Source organism: Acomys minous, assembly GCF_964271855.1.
Source record: "Acomys minous genome assembly, chromosome: 7".
Classification (NCBI taxonomy): Eukaryota; Metazoa; Chordata; class Mammalia; order Rodentia; family Muridae; genus Acomys; species Acomys minous.
In genome coordinates this window covers 103,826,991-103,842,973 of record NC_140488.1, presented here as the reverse complement: position 1 = coordinate 103,842,973, position 15,983 = coordinate 103,826,991, and the positions used below count along the sequence as shown (strand labels likewise).

Genomic DNA, 15,983 nt, shown 5'->3' with positions numbered 1-15,983 from the left:
ACAGGCAAGGATTTGCTGGATGCTAAGAGTGACTTGGAGAAGTAAGAGAGAGTGATGTAACAGCGACTGGACAGTCTACTTTCAACGGATGAGTACTATGCAGGGAAGATGGTTAGACAAAAACCTGAATAACAAGAAAGTTGCCATGGGCCAATGGGAGGGGAATGTTCCAGGCAGCTATAGCAGCAAAAGTAGAGTCCCCAAAGCAGGGGGAGACAGGCAAGCTGGAAGAGGTATGTGTATCTCCATGACAACAAGAGGGCCAGTGGGACAAGGGAAGGCAGAATGCTAGTTACAGAAGAGGTTGGAGGAGCAAAGCTTTGGAGACCGAGATGAGATGATCAGTTTATTTGGAGTACAGTGGAGAGTCATGGGAAGGCCATGTTAGGATTGGCTGAAAAGGAAGAGAGGCAGCCAGGAGAGCTTTAAAAGGGGGCTTTGCAGTAATGCAATAAAGTGGGGGAAAAGGCTGTGTGGATGGGGCTGGGTAGCAGTAGAAGTGGTGAGAAGTGCTTCCAGTGAGGATGTATTCTATTTGGATATGGCACCGAAAAGCCTAGGATTCCATGGACGGGGAGATTGGTAGAGTCAAGAATGATGGTGGCGCACACCTGAAATCCCAGCACAGCACTCTGGGAGGCAGAGGCAGGCGGATCGCTGTGAGTTCGAGGCCAGCCTGGTCTACAAAGTGAGTTCAGGACAGCCAAGGCCACACAGAGAAACCCTGTCTCAAAAAACAAAAATAAAATAAAATAATAATAATAGTTCTTGTGCTAGGGATAGATCTGATCTGTGGTGAATAGCACATATTGCTTTTTCAGAGAACCCAAGTTCAGTTTTTAGCAACCATACCCAGGCAGCTCACAACTACTTGTAGTTCTAGCTCTGGAGGAATCAGATACTCTCTTCTGGGCTCCATGGACACTTAGACACACACAATTAAAAAATAAATCCTAAGCTGGGCGAGGTGGCACACACCTTTAATCCTAGGTGAGTCTAGGACAGCCAGTGCTACACAGAGAAACCCTGTCTCAAAAAACCCAAAACAAAATCCTAAAATAACAAAACAAAACAAAAAACTGGGTGTGGGGATGCAGCTGGGAGGCAGAGGCAGGTGGATCGCAAGTTTGAGGTCAATTTAGGCTACATCATGAGAGCTCTTGAGATATGCTGTTCAAAGTGAGCTGCCAGTTTAGACACTTAGGTGAGTCTAGTATTCCAGGGAGGAATTTGAGTGCCATTGATGCACAGTTTAATATTCAAAGCTGTGGAGGAAGTGGGATTTACTAAAGGGAGTGAATATAAATGGAAGGGAAAAACAGGGGGCCCAGCAAAAGCTCAGGAAGGTGGGATCACAAAAGAGATGAAGAAGCAGACCAAAAGGAGGACGAAAACAGAAAGTGTGCAAGTCACAGGAATGGGAAGCAAACAGTTGTGTCCTGTGCTAGGCACACTTCCTAAACTCTTAACTCACCAGATAAGGGCACTTTGCTACCCAGACTGGACCTCTAGGAAGTTTGGTAACTAAGCTCTGCAAACAGAGATCTGCATACTAAGTACCACATTCTCCTTCGAAATAAGAGCCCCCTGAGGTTCCAGAATAAGCCATAAAACCTAAACCTCAAGAAAGTGCCTTCTAGCCTAGGTCCCATATGGTACAGGTCTGTAATCTTTGCTATTCTGGATGCCAAGGCTACAAGATAAATCCAAGGCCAACCCGGGCAACTTAATATGGAAAAAAGTAGGGGCAGGCATGTAACTTAGCAGGAGAGCAGTTGTCTAGCATGTGGGAGGTTCCAGGTTAAATCTCCAGTACCCCCCAAAAAAATCCCTAAACCCAGCTGGGTGTGCTGGTACATGCCTTTAGTCCCAACACTTGGGAGGCAGAGGTAGATAGATCTCTGAGTTTGAGGCCAGCATGGTCAACATAGTGAATTTTAGGGTAGCCAGGGCTACAGAGAGAAACCCTGTTTTTTGTTTTGTTTTGTTTTGTTTTTTGTTTTTTGTTTTGGTTTGGTTTGGTTTTGGTTTTTCAAGACAGGGTTTCTCTGTGTAGCCTTGGCTGTCCTGGATTCTCTTTGTAGACCAGGCTGGCCTTGAACTTACAGCGATCCACCTGCCTCTGCCTCCTGCGTGCTGGAATTAAAGGTGTACACCACCACCGCCGGCCTGAGAAACCCTGTCTTGAAAAAAAAAACAAAATGATAATTAAAAAATCCTAAACCCCCCCAAACCAAACGATATATCATAAAACTGTGTGTTATCCAGAAAGCTGCCCAACTTCAGGCTTCATTTTCTCACAAGCTTACTAGGATGATAATGTGTCTACCTCAGAGAATTGTTTTGAGGCTAAAAAGTTTGAGCTCAGTACCTGGTATGTGGCAAAGACCCAATAAACATTAGGTGCTTTTGATGACTTTGGCTAATGTCATCCATACTGAATGAGCCACCAGGTTGAGTTTCTTGACTTCAGTTTCCTTCTCTGAGTCTCTAGAACACATCTAAGCAGTCTCTATACTGACTCCAGAGGTGAACCCCCACCCCTACCCACATAAACTTGGTAGGATGGTTTTCTGAGCTGCTTTGACTAAGGACCTCTGAATGACAGCCAGCACAGATCTGCCCACTGTGCTCCCCAGCCCAAGATGCCCAAGCTCCCGATATTTTATGTCTTGAAGTAAAATTTATAGGCTGAGCCCCACTGAATAATCTTCTGGTTCTACTGACTGACTCATCTGCTTTTAGCTCCCAGACTAAACTCCAGAGTCTGGACTCAGTTCCCAAACTGCCTTCTTGGGACTGCTTACCTACACTTAGCACAAGACTGAAGTCCAGTCCTAGATCCTAGGCTGCCAAGCACAGCCCAGGCCCTGCTAAAGCTTCTAACTTTAGACCACCATCCCTACAGCAAACTCTTAGACAGAACTTGTATGCATGGGATTCCCAGAAGTATCCATCTGTTTCTTGCATAGTACAGGCCCTGGCAGCAAACACAACTTCCAGTCTGAGCCCAGCCTCAGGTATATATACAGGCCTAAGTTGATGTGCCCCCAACTTGCCAGTCTTCTTGTCCTTTTGGGCTCTACTAGGGTGTGAAAGATGTAGTATCTATAGGAGAAAAAGCAGCTCTCATGGCACCTGCCTCCTTTCAAGTAGATAACCACCTCTCTGAGTTAGTTTGGTTTTGTCTCGATAAACCAAAATATACATATATCTAAAGCATCTGTTTTGAATCCCCAAGGAAGGTGGTGGAAATGGGGGCCCGTCCTAGGAAGCTTCTTGCATACTGAGGGGTTTAGATGCAGCGAGTGGTTGGCATACACTATGACTAGTGAGACAGAAAGAGCAAAGACAGTCAGTGTCCTAACTCATCCTTGGAACGTAGGAAAGGCTGCTAGATGTGGTGTGCTGAATCCAGAAGAGCAGATGGCTGCTGGCCAGATGAAGCAAGACAGGACATGTTTAGGGTGGTGCATGTGGAGGAAGCCACAGCAGTCAATTGAAGCCAGTCACCAAGGGCTTTGACTGCTAGACAAAAGGGCTGGGTCTTTGCTGTACCGGTATAGAGTGAAACACTGACAGATTTAAGCAGACGGGAAATAGTAAGTCATGTGCAAGAAAGCTCCTTCTGGCTGCCAGGGTTGCAGAAGAGTTGGAGAAAGGCCCAGCACCTGAAAGGCATATGGAGACCTGAGCTGGAGCAGTGGCCACAGATCTGCTTGAGTACCCCAGTGTGCTTACTTACATCTTAGGAAATAGGGCTTTTCTTGCCATCCAGTACAGGCATACATGCTGAGTAGGGTATCTACGGTATAGAGTGAAGATCATGAAGCTGCAGCCAGACTGGAAGTGGAGGCAGAGGCAGGGGCTGTTGAAGATATGGAGGTTTATGGAGACTCACTTCATTTTTTTTTTCCATCATGACACCTGGTCACTGTAGGAAGTGTGGAAATGACAGAGTAGAAGACAGAAGTAAGGGGCCAAGAAGCCACCTGTGACCTGAGCCCCGTGACGAATGTTTAGGCATACATCCCTTTTAGATGGGTATATTAGCAAGAATTAGATCATTTTGTATGTTTAAGTTTCTATCCTTTTCCTAAGACACCCTGAACATTCCCCACATTATTAAAAACCCTACATGAGTATCATTGTTAAAGACTGAATATTCTATTATATGAGTGCACCATTAATTATGTAACTGAACTCCTGTGGTTGGACATTTTTGTTTTAGGTTTGGTATTATAATAAACACCAAGGCAATGGATGTGTATTTGTGCATAGAGCATGTGGCTATAGTCAGAAATTAGGAAGACAAACAATAGAATGTCTCCCTTCTCCCCTCCTTTATTCCCTTACTGGTGCACTAGACTTGAGCATAGAGCCTCTAGCATACAAGGCAAGTGCTTTACCACCAAGCCACATTCCCCATAAATCCTCTTTGTGTTGCTGCTGCACCCACCTTACCTTTATCATCATCATTGCCGTCTTTTGTGTGTGTGTGTGTGTGTGTGTGTGTGTGTGTGTGTGTGTGTGTGTGTGTGTTAGGGTCTTATCCTATATATCATAGGCTGTCCTCAAACTTGCTGCATGCCTTGAATTTCTGATCCTACTGTCTCTAGCTCCTGACTGCTAGGATTATAGGCATGCAACACCACGCCCAGTTTATGTGGTGCTAGGGATGGACCCCAGGACACACTAGGCAAACACTCCACCAACTGAGCTGCATCTCCAGACCTTTTCAATTTTTATTATTATTTATTTACATGTACATGTGTATGTGTCTGTATATGTGCATGTGCCTGAGGTTAGGGGCATCCCTTGGAGCTGGAGTTACAAACAGTCCTCTGCTAGAATAATACATGTTATTAACCATTGAACCATCTCTCCAGAATCCCCAGACCTTTTTATTTTTAATCTTTTGTTGCTTCTGCTATTGGTTTGAGCCCAGAAGTTTGAGATCACCCAGGGGAATATAGAAAGATTCTGTCTCAAAACAAACAAACAAAAAACAAGCAAACAAAACAAAAACTATCCATAGTCTCAGTAGCCAGAAACAACTGTCCAAACATGACCATGTTTCCTGCCACGTAATGGTCACAATCATTTTGCCAAGCTTACATTTTATTGGCTGCCAGCTATCCCACATTTCTGTGTTGTTAATCTGGACAGCTTCTGGTTTAAAATGATATGGCCATGAATAGTTTTTGAGGCTGATGTTTGCTAGGAAGGGGACAGTGTAGGCAGACCAGGAGGGGATATTCGTGGAGTAGAGCTGTCCCCAGAGCTTCCTGTCTGCTCAACACCTATCTGATCTTACTTCCCCTCTGTGCCATAGAGTCTTTGGAGCTGATAGCCACAGCAGCAGAACACTCTAATGCTGCCATCCGTAAAATGGTAAGTGCCCCTTCTAGCCCTGCCCATCCTGGGAGGGGGAGGGGAGGCTTGTGACGTGAGGACAATGAAGGGGAGGTGTTGCTGCCCACTCCAGGCTTTACCTTTTGCTCACTCCCAGGAACGAATGCATAAGTTGCTGAAGGTCTATGAGCTACTAGGGGGTGAGGAGGACATTGTCAGTCCCACCAAAGAGCTCATAAAAGAAGGTCATATCCTTAAGCTGTCAGCAAAGAATGGGACCACTCAAGATCGATACCTCATACTAGTAAGTGCCAGGTGTGGGCTTGTGGGTGGGCACGCCCTGCTTTAATAGATGACTTGGTAGCCATTCAAAAATAGACCCCAAGCCAGCTGCCTTTTCCTCCAGTCATTCATTGTATTTTCACTATGTGAGCCAGAAATATTTTTCACTTTTATAGATTATGTAACTACAATTTAGGTGTGACTTGGCCAAGGTTACCCACTAGGAAGTGACTCCCCTGACATTTCCTTGTCATTTCCTTGCTCTTTTCCTCATTATTGTTGTATCCAACTTGAAATACCTTTTGTATGTTTGTGTGAGACAGGGGTTCTCTGTGTAGCCCTGGCTCTCCTGGACTCACTTTGTAGACCAGGCTGGCCTCGAACTCACAGAGACCCACCTGCCTCTGCCTCCCGAGTGCTGGGATTAAAGGTGTGCGCCACCACTGCATCCAGCAATGAAATCTCTTTCCTCCATTTATTGCCTTAGAGCCTTAGCAGTTGTATGTGCCTTACCATGCACACCAAGCTCCTGCCCATGCATCCCAAATATTTTCCTTCCTAGTTCAACGACCGCCTCCTTTACTGCGTGCCCAGGCTGCGGCTCCTTGGCCAGAAGTTTAGCGTGCGGGCACGCATTGATGTAGATGGCATGGAGGTGAGTACCATAAAATGAGAAACAGAAATGTGGGGTGGGGCCTTGGTATTGGGAGGAATGTGCTTACTTCAATCCCGGTCTGTATGTGTAAATGTGCAAGACCCTGTGGGGCTCTGTAGGCCTCACCATGATCCTTCCCTCCTCCTTTTAGCTAAAGGAGAGCTCCAACCTCAACATGCCTCGAACCTTCCTGGTGTCAGGAAAGCAACGCTCTCTGGAACTCCAGGCCAGGTACCTGTCCTTGCCTATGCCGTCTCTCTAATTCATTTTTAAATTTCAGATATGCTGAGGCATTCCAGGCCTAGAGATCTTTCCAGAGAAAGAGGGAACACCTTTCCCCAAAGATGTGGACTTGCGTCGGGCAGTGGTTGCACACGCCTTTAATCCCAGCACTCAAGAGGCAGAGGCAGGCAGATCTCTGTGGGTTCGAGGCCAGCCTGGTCTACAAAGCAAGTCCGGGACAGTTAGTGCTATTACACAGAGAAATCCTGTCTCAAAAAAAAAAAAAAGATGTGGACTTGCTCCTCAGCTATGTGTATGTGGGTGATTGTGAAGACTACACATGTAGATGCATGGTGTGGGGAAAGGTGGTACTTTGGTCAGGAAAGCATTTTGGAGAATAAACAAGCTCCAGAATGCAGAGAAGAGTAGATTACTTAACCCTATCATGACTAACATTGCAAATGGCTATCACCACACATGGGTACACCATCAGTCCATTTTAAAGCTGAAGAACTTGAGACACTTCGCCTTTAGATCCAGCTAGCAGGGATCAGAGCTGAAATTGGAGCTTAGGCCTCCTCAGCTTGGCACTTGGGTTCCTAACCACTGTCCATCCTACTTCCTGTGAGTCCAAGGGAAAGTGTGTAACAAGGTCATGATCAGGGCTGGAAAGTGAGTACACATCAGTACGTGCCCCCTTCCTTTTAAATATTTTATTTATTTTATGAATGTTCTATCTGATGTGTGTCTGAGCACCAGAAGAGGGCATCAGATTCCAGTATAGATGGTTATGAGGTGTGGTTACTGGGAATTGAACTCAGGACCTCTAGAAGACCAGACAGTGCTCGTATACACGGAGCCAGTTCCGGCCCTGGCCCTTTTCTGATAGGTTACATGGAAATGAGAGGTGACTGATAAATGACTGCACGGAGGATGCAGAAGGGAGAAGGGTAAAGGAACCTACTTAGTAGTTGGGGCCAGCAGTGGTGGTGCACACCCTTAATCTTCACACTTGGGAGGCAGAACCAGGTGGGTCTCTGAGTTTGAGGACAGCCTAGTCTACAAAGTGAGTGGTAGAGCAGCCAGGGCTACAGAAAAAAACAAAACAAACAAACAAACAAAAACCCCAAAACTAGTAATTGGGCCTTGAAGTTCTAGTAGAGCAAGAGAACCGCCCCCCCCCCAAGGCAGAAAGGAGCAACACACCCAGCAAGACAGAAAACAGGACCATCTAGCAAACAGACAAGCCACAGAGACATTGTATCTATGTAGAGTTGAGGGGGCACTGGAAGAATGCTGGGTACAGAGGGGCCCCTCAAGCAGTATTTGGTTTCCTCCTAGTCTCAATAGGATGACGTGGTGAGATTACTTTGTAATCATACTTACTACCTCCAATTAGCCCAGGTTGGCCTTGAGCTCAAAATAATCCTTCTGGCTTTGTCTCCCTAGTGCTCAGATTCCCAATGTGAACCACTTTATCAGGTTTTTTAAAAAACTTGTTAAAAGGTTTGTTTTGATTATTTTTAAATTCTGTGTATGCATGTGTCTGGGCAGGGCTATGTGCTCAGGAGTTCAGGTGACTTTGGAGTGTGTAAGAAGCACCAGGTCCATTGGAGCTGAAGTTATAGGCAATTGTGAACTGCAGGACATGGGTGCTGGGAACTGAATGTGGATCCTTTTCAAGAGCCATCACCAGCCAAGCACATTGTTTTTCTTGAGGCAGGGTCTTACTACATAAACTCGGCAGGCCTGGAACTTGCTTATGCAGAATAGGCTGGCCTCAAACTGACAGAGATCTTCTTGCCTCTTCCTCCACAGTGCTAGGATTAAAAGTGTGCACTCCCATACGCAGCTCCATTAGTTATGTTTTTCATTAATTGATTATTTATTTAAAATGTTTAAATGTGTATGGGTCTTCAGGCTGCATATATGTCTGGTAAGATGTACATGTCAGGTACCTGAGGAGGATGGTGTCAGATACCCTGGAGCTAGAGTTAACTGACTGTCAGGTGGGTGCAGGGAACTGAATCACGTTCCTCTAGAAGAACAGCAAACGCTCCTAACTGCTGAGATATCTCTCCAGCCACTGAAATTTTTTTGGTTTTGGTTTTTTATTGTTTTTGTGTTTCTAGACAGAGTTTCTCTGTAGCCTTGGCTGTCCTGGACTCACAGCGATCTGCCTGCCTCTGCCTCCCAAGTGCTGGGATTAAAGGTATGCGCCACCACACCCAGCTTAAAAAAGTTTAAGGTTGTATGATATTTTATTATGCATATGTATTTTCTTTTTTAATACTTTTAGTTTATTACACATGTATAAAACAAGATAGTATAGTTTTATAACCAAGTTTAGCTGGTTAAGGGACAAGATCGTTTTAGATCAAGCTAAAAATTTTTAATGAAAAATTTCAGCCTGGTGTGGTAGCTTCTGCCTGTAATCCCACTATTTGAGAGGCTGAGGTGGAGGAATGCCAGAAAATCAAGGCAAGATTAGTATACAATGTGAGACTTTGTCTGGGAAAATACAATGAGGGCAAGGGATTGATTTCAAATATATATTCAAAAAGTAAGCACCCATACTTTTATATAGCTTAGCTGTTTCTCATCTTGGCAACTTGTAGAATCATCTGAGAGCTTTAAAAATGCTGATGATGGTTGGAGAGATGGCTCAGAGGTTAAGAGCGCTGTCTGTTCTTCCAGAGGTCCTGAGTTCATTTCCCAGCAACCACATGGTGGCTCACAGCCATCTATAATGTGATCTGGTGCCCTCTTCTGGCCTGCAGGTGTGCATGCAGGCAGAGCACTCATACATAAATGAATAAATAAAATTTTTTAAAAATGCTGATGAGGGGCTGAAGAGATTGCTCAGTGGTTAAGACCACTGCTTGCTCTTCTAGAGGTTCTGAATTCAATTCCTAGCAACCATATGGTGGCTCACAACCATCTGTAATAGGATCTGATGTTCTCTTCTATTATAAAGATGTACAAAAAGACAGAACACTCACATAAGTAAATCTTTTAAAAAATACTAATGCTGGCCAGGCCAGGTGTGGTGGTGCATGCCTTTAATCCCAGCACTCAGGAGGCAGAGGCAGGCGATTGCTGTGAGTTCAAGGCCAGCATGGTCTACAAAGTGAGTTCAGGACAACCGAAGCTACACAGAGAAACCCTATCTTGAAAAACCAAAAACCAAACAAACAAAAAGAACAAAAACAAAAACAAAACTAATGCCTGGGTTCCGTCCCCAAAGATTGCCATTTAATTGGTCTCCATGTATTCCCAAGAAAGCTCAGGTGATTTGATGTATGCACCATGACTTAGAACCATTGATTTAAGACCCAGTAACTGTGGATAGGAGCACAGACCTTGCTGAGTATGCATAAGGACTGGCTTCCATTGCCAGAATCTCTCCCCTTCTACACACAAGACAGCCGTAGACATTTTACCAGATAAGACTTTTTTTTTTTTGCTTTTTGGGGGTACTTTCCCCCCCAAGCCATCCTTGGAACTCCTGAGTTCAAATGGTCCTCTTACCTTACTCTCCCAAGTAAATAGGCCTAACAAATATGGACTTCACCATATACACTTTACATGGCCACAAAGTCTACTGTAATTCTTAAAAATCAAAACCACACTTGCTTACTACCAAGAAATTACACGTTGAAAAAAATAAACAAGCAATCATTTTATATAAATATAGGCAGAATAAGCCACTCTCAGGACTGGATTTAAAGCTGTTTGCCACAATTTCTAGCTTTTTTGTGGATACTAGTGGTTTTTGAACTCAACTCTTCATGCTTGCATAACAAGCACTTTACCCACTGGGCCATTTTCCCAATACCTGCCACCACATTTTATTATGAACCTTTTCCAAAATGTAGAAAAGTTAAAAGAGTCACAGAGAACACTAATAAACTCACCATTTAGAGTCTTCATGGGTTAACACGGTGCTATATATAGTTTGTTACATATCTATCCTTTTAGCCACCCACCAATCCAATGGCTAAGGTTTTTGTTTGTTTGGTTTTGGTTTTTGTTTGTTTTTTGTTTGTTTGTTTTTATTTTGGGCATATGTCCATTATACATAGTGATAGGTTTCATAAAGACTTTATTGTTTGTTTGCTTGCTTTTGAGACAGGGTTTCTCTGTGTAGCCCTGGCTGCCCTGGACTTGATCTGTAGACCAGGCTAGCCTTGAACTGAGAGATCCGCCTGCCTCTGCCTCCACCTCCCGAGTGCTGGGATTAAAGGGGTGTGCCACCATGCCTGGGAAGACATTCTCCATACAACTATGTATATCCTGTACTTCGATCATACTTTCCATCCAGACCCTCCCTTTGTTTTCCCCCTCCCTTCCATACAACAATCTTGCTTCTACTTTGACATCATATATAAAAATGATTTTATGTATATATGTAAGATCTAGACAAATGAGATAAAACACGATACTTGTTTTTCTACATCTGGCTTATTTCACTTAATGATCTGTAGTTGCATTCATTTTCTGGCAAATGATATTTTATTCGTTTTGTTTTGTTTTGCAAGATAGGGTCTCTCTGTATTAGCTTTGGCTGTCCTGGTCTAGCTTAGCTCAGGCTGCACTCGAACTCACAGCAATCTGCCTGCCTCTCGAGTGCTGGGATTCAAGGCATGCACCACCATGCCCAGCTGATTTTATTCTTTTTTAATTCATAAAAACTCCCCAACACACACACATATACACACACACTTTTTTCTTTACCTTTACCAGGGGTGGCTTCATAATGGCTATTGTGAAAAATGCTGCAACAAACATAGATGAGAAAGCAATCTCTGTGGTGTGCTGGCTAGTCTTTCATTTATATACCTAGAAGCTGGGTCAGTATTTGAAGTTATCATAATACCTGATTTCAACTTATACTACAGAGCCAATAATAATAAAGTAACATGATGCTGGCACAAAAACAGACTTGGAGATAGATGGAATAGAGGACCTAGAAATAAACACAGCCACATCCAACTAATTTGTTTACACTTTGGCTTTTTGAGACAGGGTTTTATGTAGCAGTGGACAGCCTTGAACTCCTGATCCTGTCTCCACCTATGTGCTGGCTTTACAGATGTGCCTCCATGCTTTACTTAGCCACTTTATTTTTGACAGATGCTAAAAACATACATTGGAGAAAAGACAGCTTCTTCAGCAGATGGTGCTGAGAAAATGGAATATCCAATGACTTTTTAAAAAAGATTTGTTTTTAATCATGTGTATGAGTGTGTGTCTGTGTTTGGTTTTGTGAGAGCCGTTTCCCACAGAGATCAGAGGCATTGGATCGCCTTGGAGTTGGAAATACAGGTGGTATGAGGTACTCAGTGTGGGTGCTAGGAACTGAGCCCTGCAAGATTACATGCCCTTTGCCACTGAGCCCTTCCAATGACTTTTTAATACGTTTCAAAATAAGTTGCAAGCCTTACCATACATTACCTTCAAAAGTCTGGCATTAATGGAAACCTATTAACTAGAGTTTAGTACCTGTTTCAGTACCACTGCTACACTCTTTTCTTGGCAGATTCTTTATAGTGAAATGCATAGGTTTTAAGTATACCAAAGGTGAGTTTTTGACATTTGATTCCAATGAACACTCGTGTGTGTGTGTGTGTGTGTGTGTGTGTGTGTGTGTGTGTGTTCGTGCATGTATGAGTGTATGCATCAGTGCTAGAGAAAGGACCTTGCATGCTAGGTAAGCACTCAGCCACTAACTTACATCCCCACATCGCTAGATAGTGACTCACATCCTAACGTGTTTTCACATCCTTACTTTTTCACACCGTGGTACTAATGGTGCAGTCAGATTTTCACATTAGGAAAATTTATTTGAAGTTTAAGATATAGATGTAAAAAGAAAATAAGAGTCCATATGGGAGACAGCAGAGAGGGAGGGGTCCAATTCCTAGGGGGTGGTTGACAAGGTTGCACGAGGGCAGAGACCTTGGAGAATGCAAGGCTGTGAAGAAGCAGAGCAGAGCAGAGGGAAGTCAGAGCGTGAACTGTAGCAGGTATCATGCTGGGCACTTTACATATCATCTCAGTGATGCTCAGAACATAGAGATAGGCATCACCTTCGTGAAATGAAAAATAGAAACTGCCTCCCCTTGCATAGTTGACATGTAAGCAGTCTCATATAGATTCATGTATGCTCCATATACATTACACCTTACCCCTCTGCCGGAGGCGTAGCACCTCCCTTTGGAAACCTTTCTGAAAAGCCCCACTCAGACTCACGCTGTGGCAGGTCCCTTCTTCTCTGGACTCCCTCGTCTGTTTCATCTAGAGTCAGCACTGAGTCCCCTGGGTTCCTGTCTGTCTCATCTAGTACACCATGAGCTCCTTGAGGGCAGGGACTTCTCGGAAGCCCAAGTTCCTAGTACAGAGATCTGGAAGACACTGTTGGATAAACACACTATATGACTTGTCCAAGGTTACATAATCTTAAGAAGCCGAGTCAGACCTAGGTCCTGTAACTCTAAAGTACCATTCCAATTGCCTTTTGTTGACCTGCCTAACCCAACATCTTTCTTTTCTCTCCTACAAGGACTGAGGAGGAGAAGAAAGACTGGGTCCAGGTAACACACAAGGCTTTGTGGTAGGGGTCTGGAAGGGTATTAATAGGTCTCTTAGGGGATGATATGCTTTCCCTCAAAACTATCTAAACAGAATGGGCCTGGACAGCAGCCTCCCAACAGATAAGCAAGATGAACTCCCGAGGCCAGAAAGAAACATTCTTTTAGAAAGCCAGCTCCTCGGAATCAAGCTTTATAAAAGCTTGTACCCAGCCAGCAGCCAGGAAGGCCTTGTGAGGTTTTCCAGCCACCACTCCCCTTCCCACATTTTATAATTACCAGTTGTAGGCCTGGATTTAGGGAGCTATTTTCTCAGATGTGTAGCAGGGGCAGAGTTGGGCCTAGGAAGGCTGAGGCATAGGAAGGTGTGGTGTGGGTGGAGATAGGTGTTTTGTGCAGTGATCTGACCTCTTGTTTTTTTTCACCTATTCACCAGGCCATTAACTCCACCCTCCTGAAGCATGAACAGACCCTGGAGACTTTCAAACTGTTGAACTCAGCAAACAGGGATGATGAAGACACTCCCCCTAACTCTCCAGTAAGTCCCCGTGAAGTTCCATGTCCCCACATTCCCTTGCTATGATCTTTCCCTTTTCTCAGAAAATAGGGATTAGAGAGGCAGTGCAGGCCCTCAGAAGCAGACTTCTGCTAGTACAGCTACGGAGACTGTACCCCGGAAAGTGAAGTGACTTACCTCCAATAACAGTTGGGGTAGGGGCAGAGCCCCAGACTTTTCTGTATGTGTGCCCCGCAACCCCATGGTGATTCAAGCCTCAGAGCAGGGGCAAGGAGGGATGGCTGGACTGGGCTGAGCTGACTCTGACCTGGGCCCTAACCCTCCCCCTAGAACGTGGATCTTGGGAAGAGGGCACCTACGCCTATCCGGGAAAAGGAAGTCACCATGTGTATGCGCTGCCAAGAGCCCTTCAATTCCATCACCAAACGCAGGCACCACTGCAAGGCCTGTGGACATGTGAGTTGTTGGGAGGCAAGGGCAGAGCTAGGGGGGGCAGATGACAGCCTACTTCTGTTGGGGTACCCTCCAAGAAGGAGGCTGCAAGTTGGCTATGGAAGTTGATACACTGAAGGCTATTCTTGCCCACTTGTTGCCCCAGGTGGTTTGTGGGAAATGCTCTGAGTTCCGGGCCCGCCTTATCTATGACAACAACCGCTCCAACCGAGTGTGCACTGATTGCTATGTGGCCTTGCATGGAGCACCTGGGAGCAGTCCAGCCTGTAGCCAGCATACACCCCAACGCAGGAGATCCATCCTAGAGGTAAGAGCTAGGTTCCTAACCGCAGTCCCCAAAGTGTACCCCAGTTACTGACCCAGTGTGGTTGAGGTTTGCACATCTCTTAGAAAGTAGTGCCTGCCTTTAATCCCAGCACTCAGGAGGTGGATCTCTGTGAGTTTGAAGACAGCTAAGGCTACAAAGAAACCCTGGTCTCGAAAAACCAAATTAAAAAAATAAAATAAAAAAGTAGGGTGCTGTGTGCACTCACTAATCAGGTGATCCAAGCTTGAGTCAAAGTATAAAGGTTAAAAGGGTCATTTTTATTAAAGGACTTTACACATCTAACCCTCACAGTAACTAATCAACCCATACTCCTATCCTTGGTTAACATGAGTAAACTAAAACCCAGAGACAGTATTTGGCTAGGTTGCACAGCCTAGGTCTTGTTTTACCTGAAACAAGGTCTCACTGCATAGCCTAGGCTGGCCTATATGAGTTTTTTGTTTTTGTTTGTTTTTAAACAAACCAAGCGCTCCCCCCTTTCAAATTAAGAAATAGGATAAGTAGAACACAAAATAAGACATATTCCTTTACACAGAAGTTGCCACTGTCAATACTGACCATGAATATACACACATTTGGGGTGATTAAATACACCAAGGTATCCCAAATGTAAGGGAGCTTACTTTGCACCAGGAATTATTTTAAATGCTTTGTTTATGCTAATTTAAATCTCATAAATACCCTCTGTGCTCTTCTCACAAGTCCTGCATTCTCATCTATTGTTAGGATTCTGGGACAAATGGTGTTAACCACCCACTGATCCCCTTAATCACAATGTTAGAAGGGCTTTCTTAAAGCAGACAATGAGCATATAATGAAAGATGAAAAGGTGAGCTGTGAATGTCATTTAGACTCAAGAATGCCTGGCCAGCATTCCACTGTCCCCACTGAGCTCCGAACACTCCTTTCAGTAGGTGTTAGAGGCACCAATCGAGCCTAATTTTGCTTACCTCAGTGACAAAGGCGAACTCATTTCTGCTACCCTTGCTTTGCTACCTTTGAGACGTAGTCCATACACTATGGGGCTGTTTAAGCCAAGAGCAAAGAGCAAAGCCTTCCTTCAACATTGATGTACCCTGTGTTTCTGATCACAGAAACAGGCCTCGGTGGCTGCTGAGAACAGCGTCATCTGCAGCTTCCTGCACTACATGGAGAAGGGTGGCAAAGGATGGCACAAGGCATGGTTTGTGGTTCCTGAGAATGAACCCTTGGTGCTGTACATCTATGGAGCCCCTCAGGTGTGCATCCCACCCCTTCACGTTTTTCCAGCCATCTAACAAAGCCAGGCTGTCCCTCCCGTGTATGCCTTGTCCTGTGGGGACAGGGTGAGCCTCTCAAAGGAGAAAATCAAAACCCCCATCCTTATGTGACAGACTAGGTAGAGACAAGTTTAGAGGCCACAGTATGGGAGGGGGGAAATGAGGAAGAGGTGGGAAGTCTGGCTTTCTGGAGAAAACAGGAGTGGAGACAGGCACCTCTAGACCTGACTTTAAATAGAGAAGACAGTGCAGATAGAGGAAGTCGCCAAAGAACTGAATCTATAACAGTAAAGACTGGCAGTTGATTTGGGCATGGGAG

General features: G+C 44.7%; 1 protein-coding gene across 1 annotated transcript in view; it reads left to right on the top strand.

The window, feature by feature from the left end:
* The window catches only part of FGD1 (FYVE, RhoGEF and PH domain containing 1), a 43,660-nt gene that overhangs the window by 25,937 nt on the left and 1,740 nt on the right, over positions 1-15,983 (top strand). The window contains exons 9-17 of the mRNA XM_084790763.1: positions 5,336-5,394; positions 5,513-5,659; positions 6,200-6,292; positions 6,444-6,523; positions 13,080-13,110; positions 13,544-13,645; positions 13,955-14,080; positions 14,223-14,384; positions 15,500-15,643. Of these exons, the coding sequence (XP_084646889.1) occupies positions 5,336-5,394; positions 5,513-5,659; positions 6,200-6,292; positions 6,444-6,523; positions 13,080-13,110; positions 13,544-13,645; positions 13,955-14,080; positions 14,223-14,384; positions 15,500-15,643 (944 nt within the window). The remainder of the gene's footprint in view (positions 1-5,335; positions 5,395-5,512; positions 5,660-6,199; positions 6,293-6,443; positions 6,524-13,079; positions 13,111-13,543; positions 13,646-13,954; positions 14,081-14,222; positions 14,385-15,499; positions 15,644-15,983) is intronic.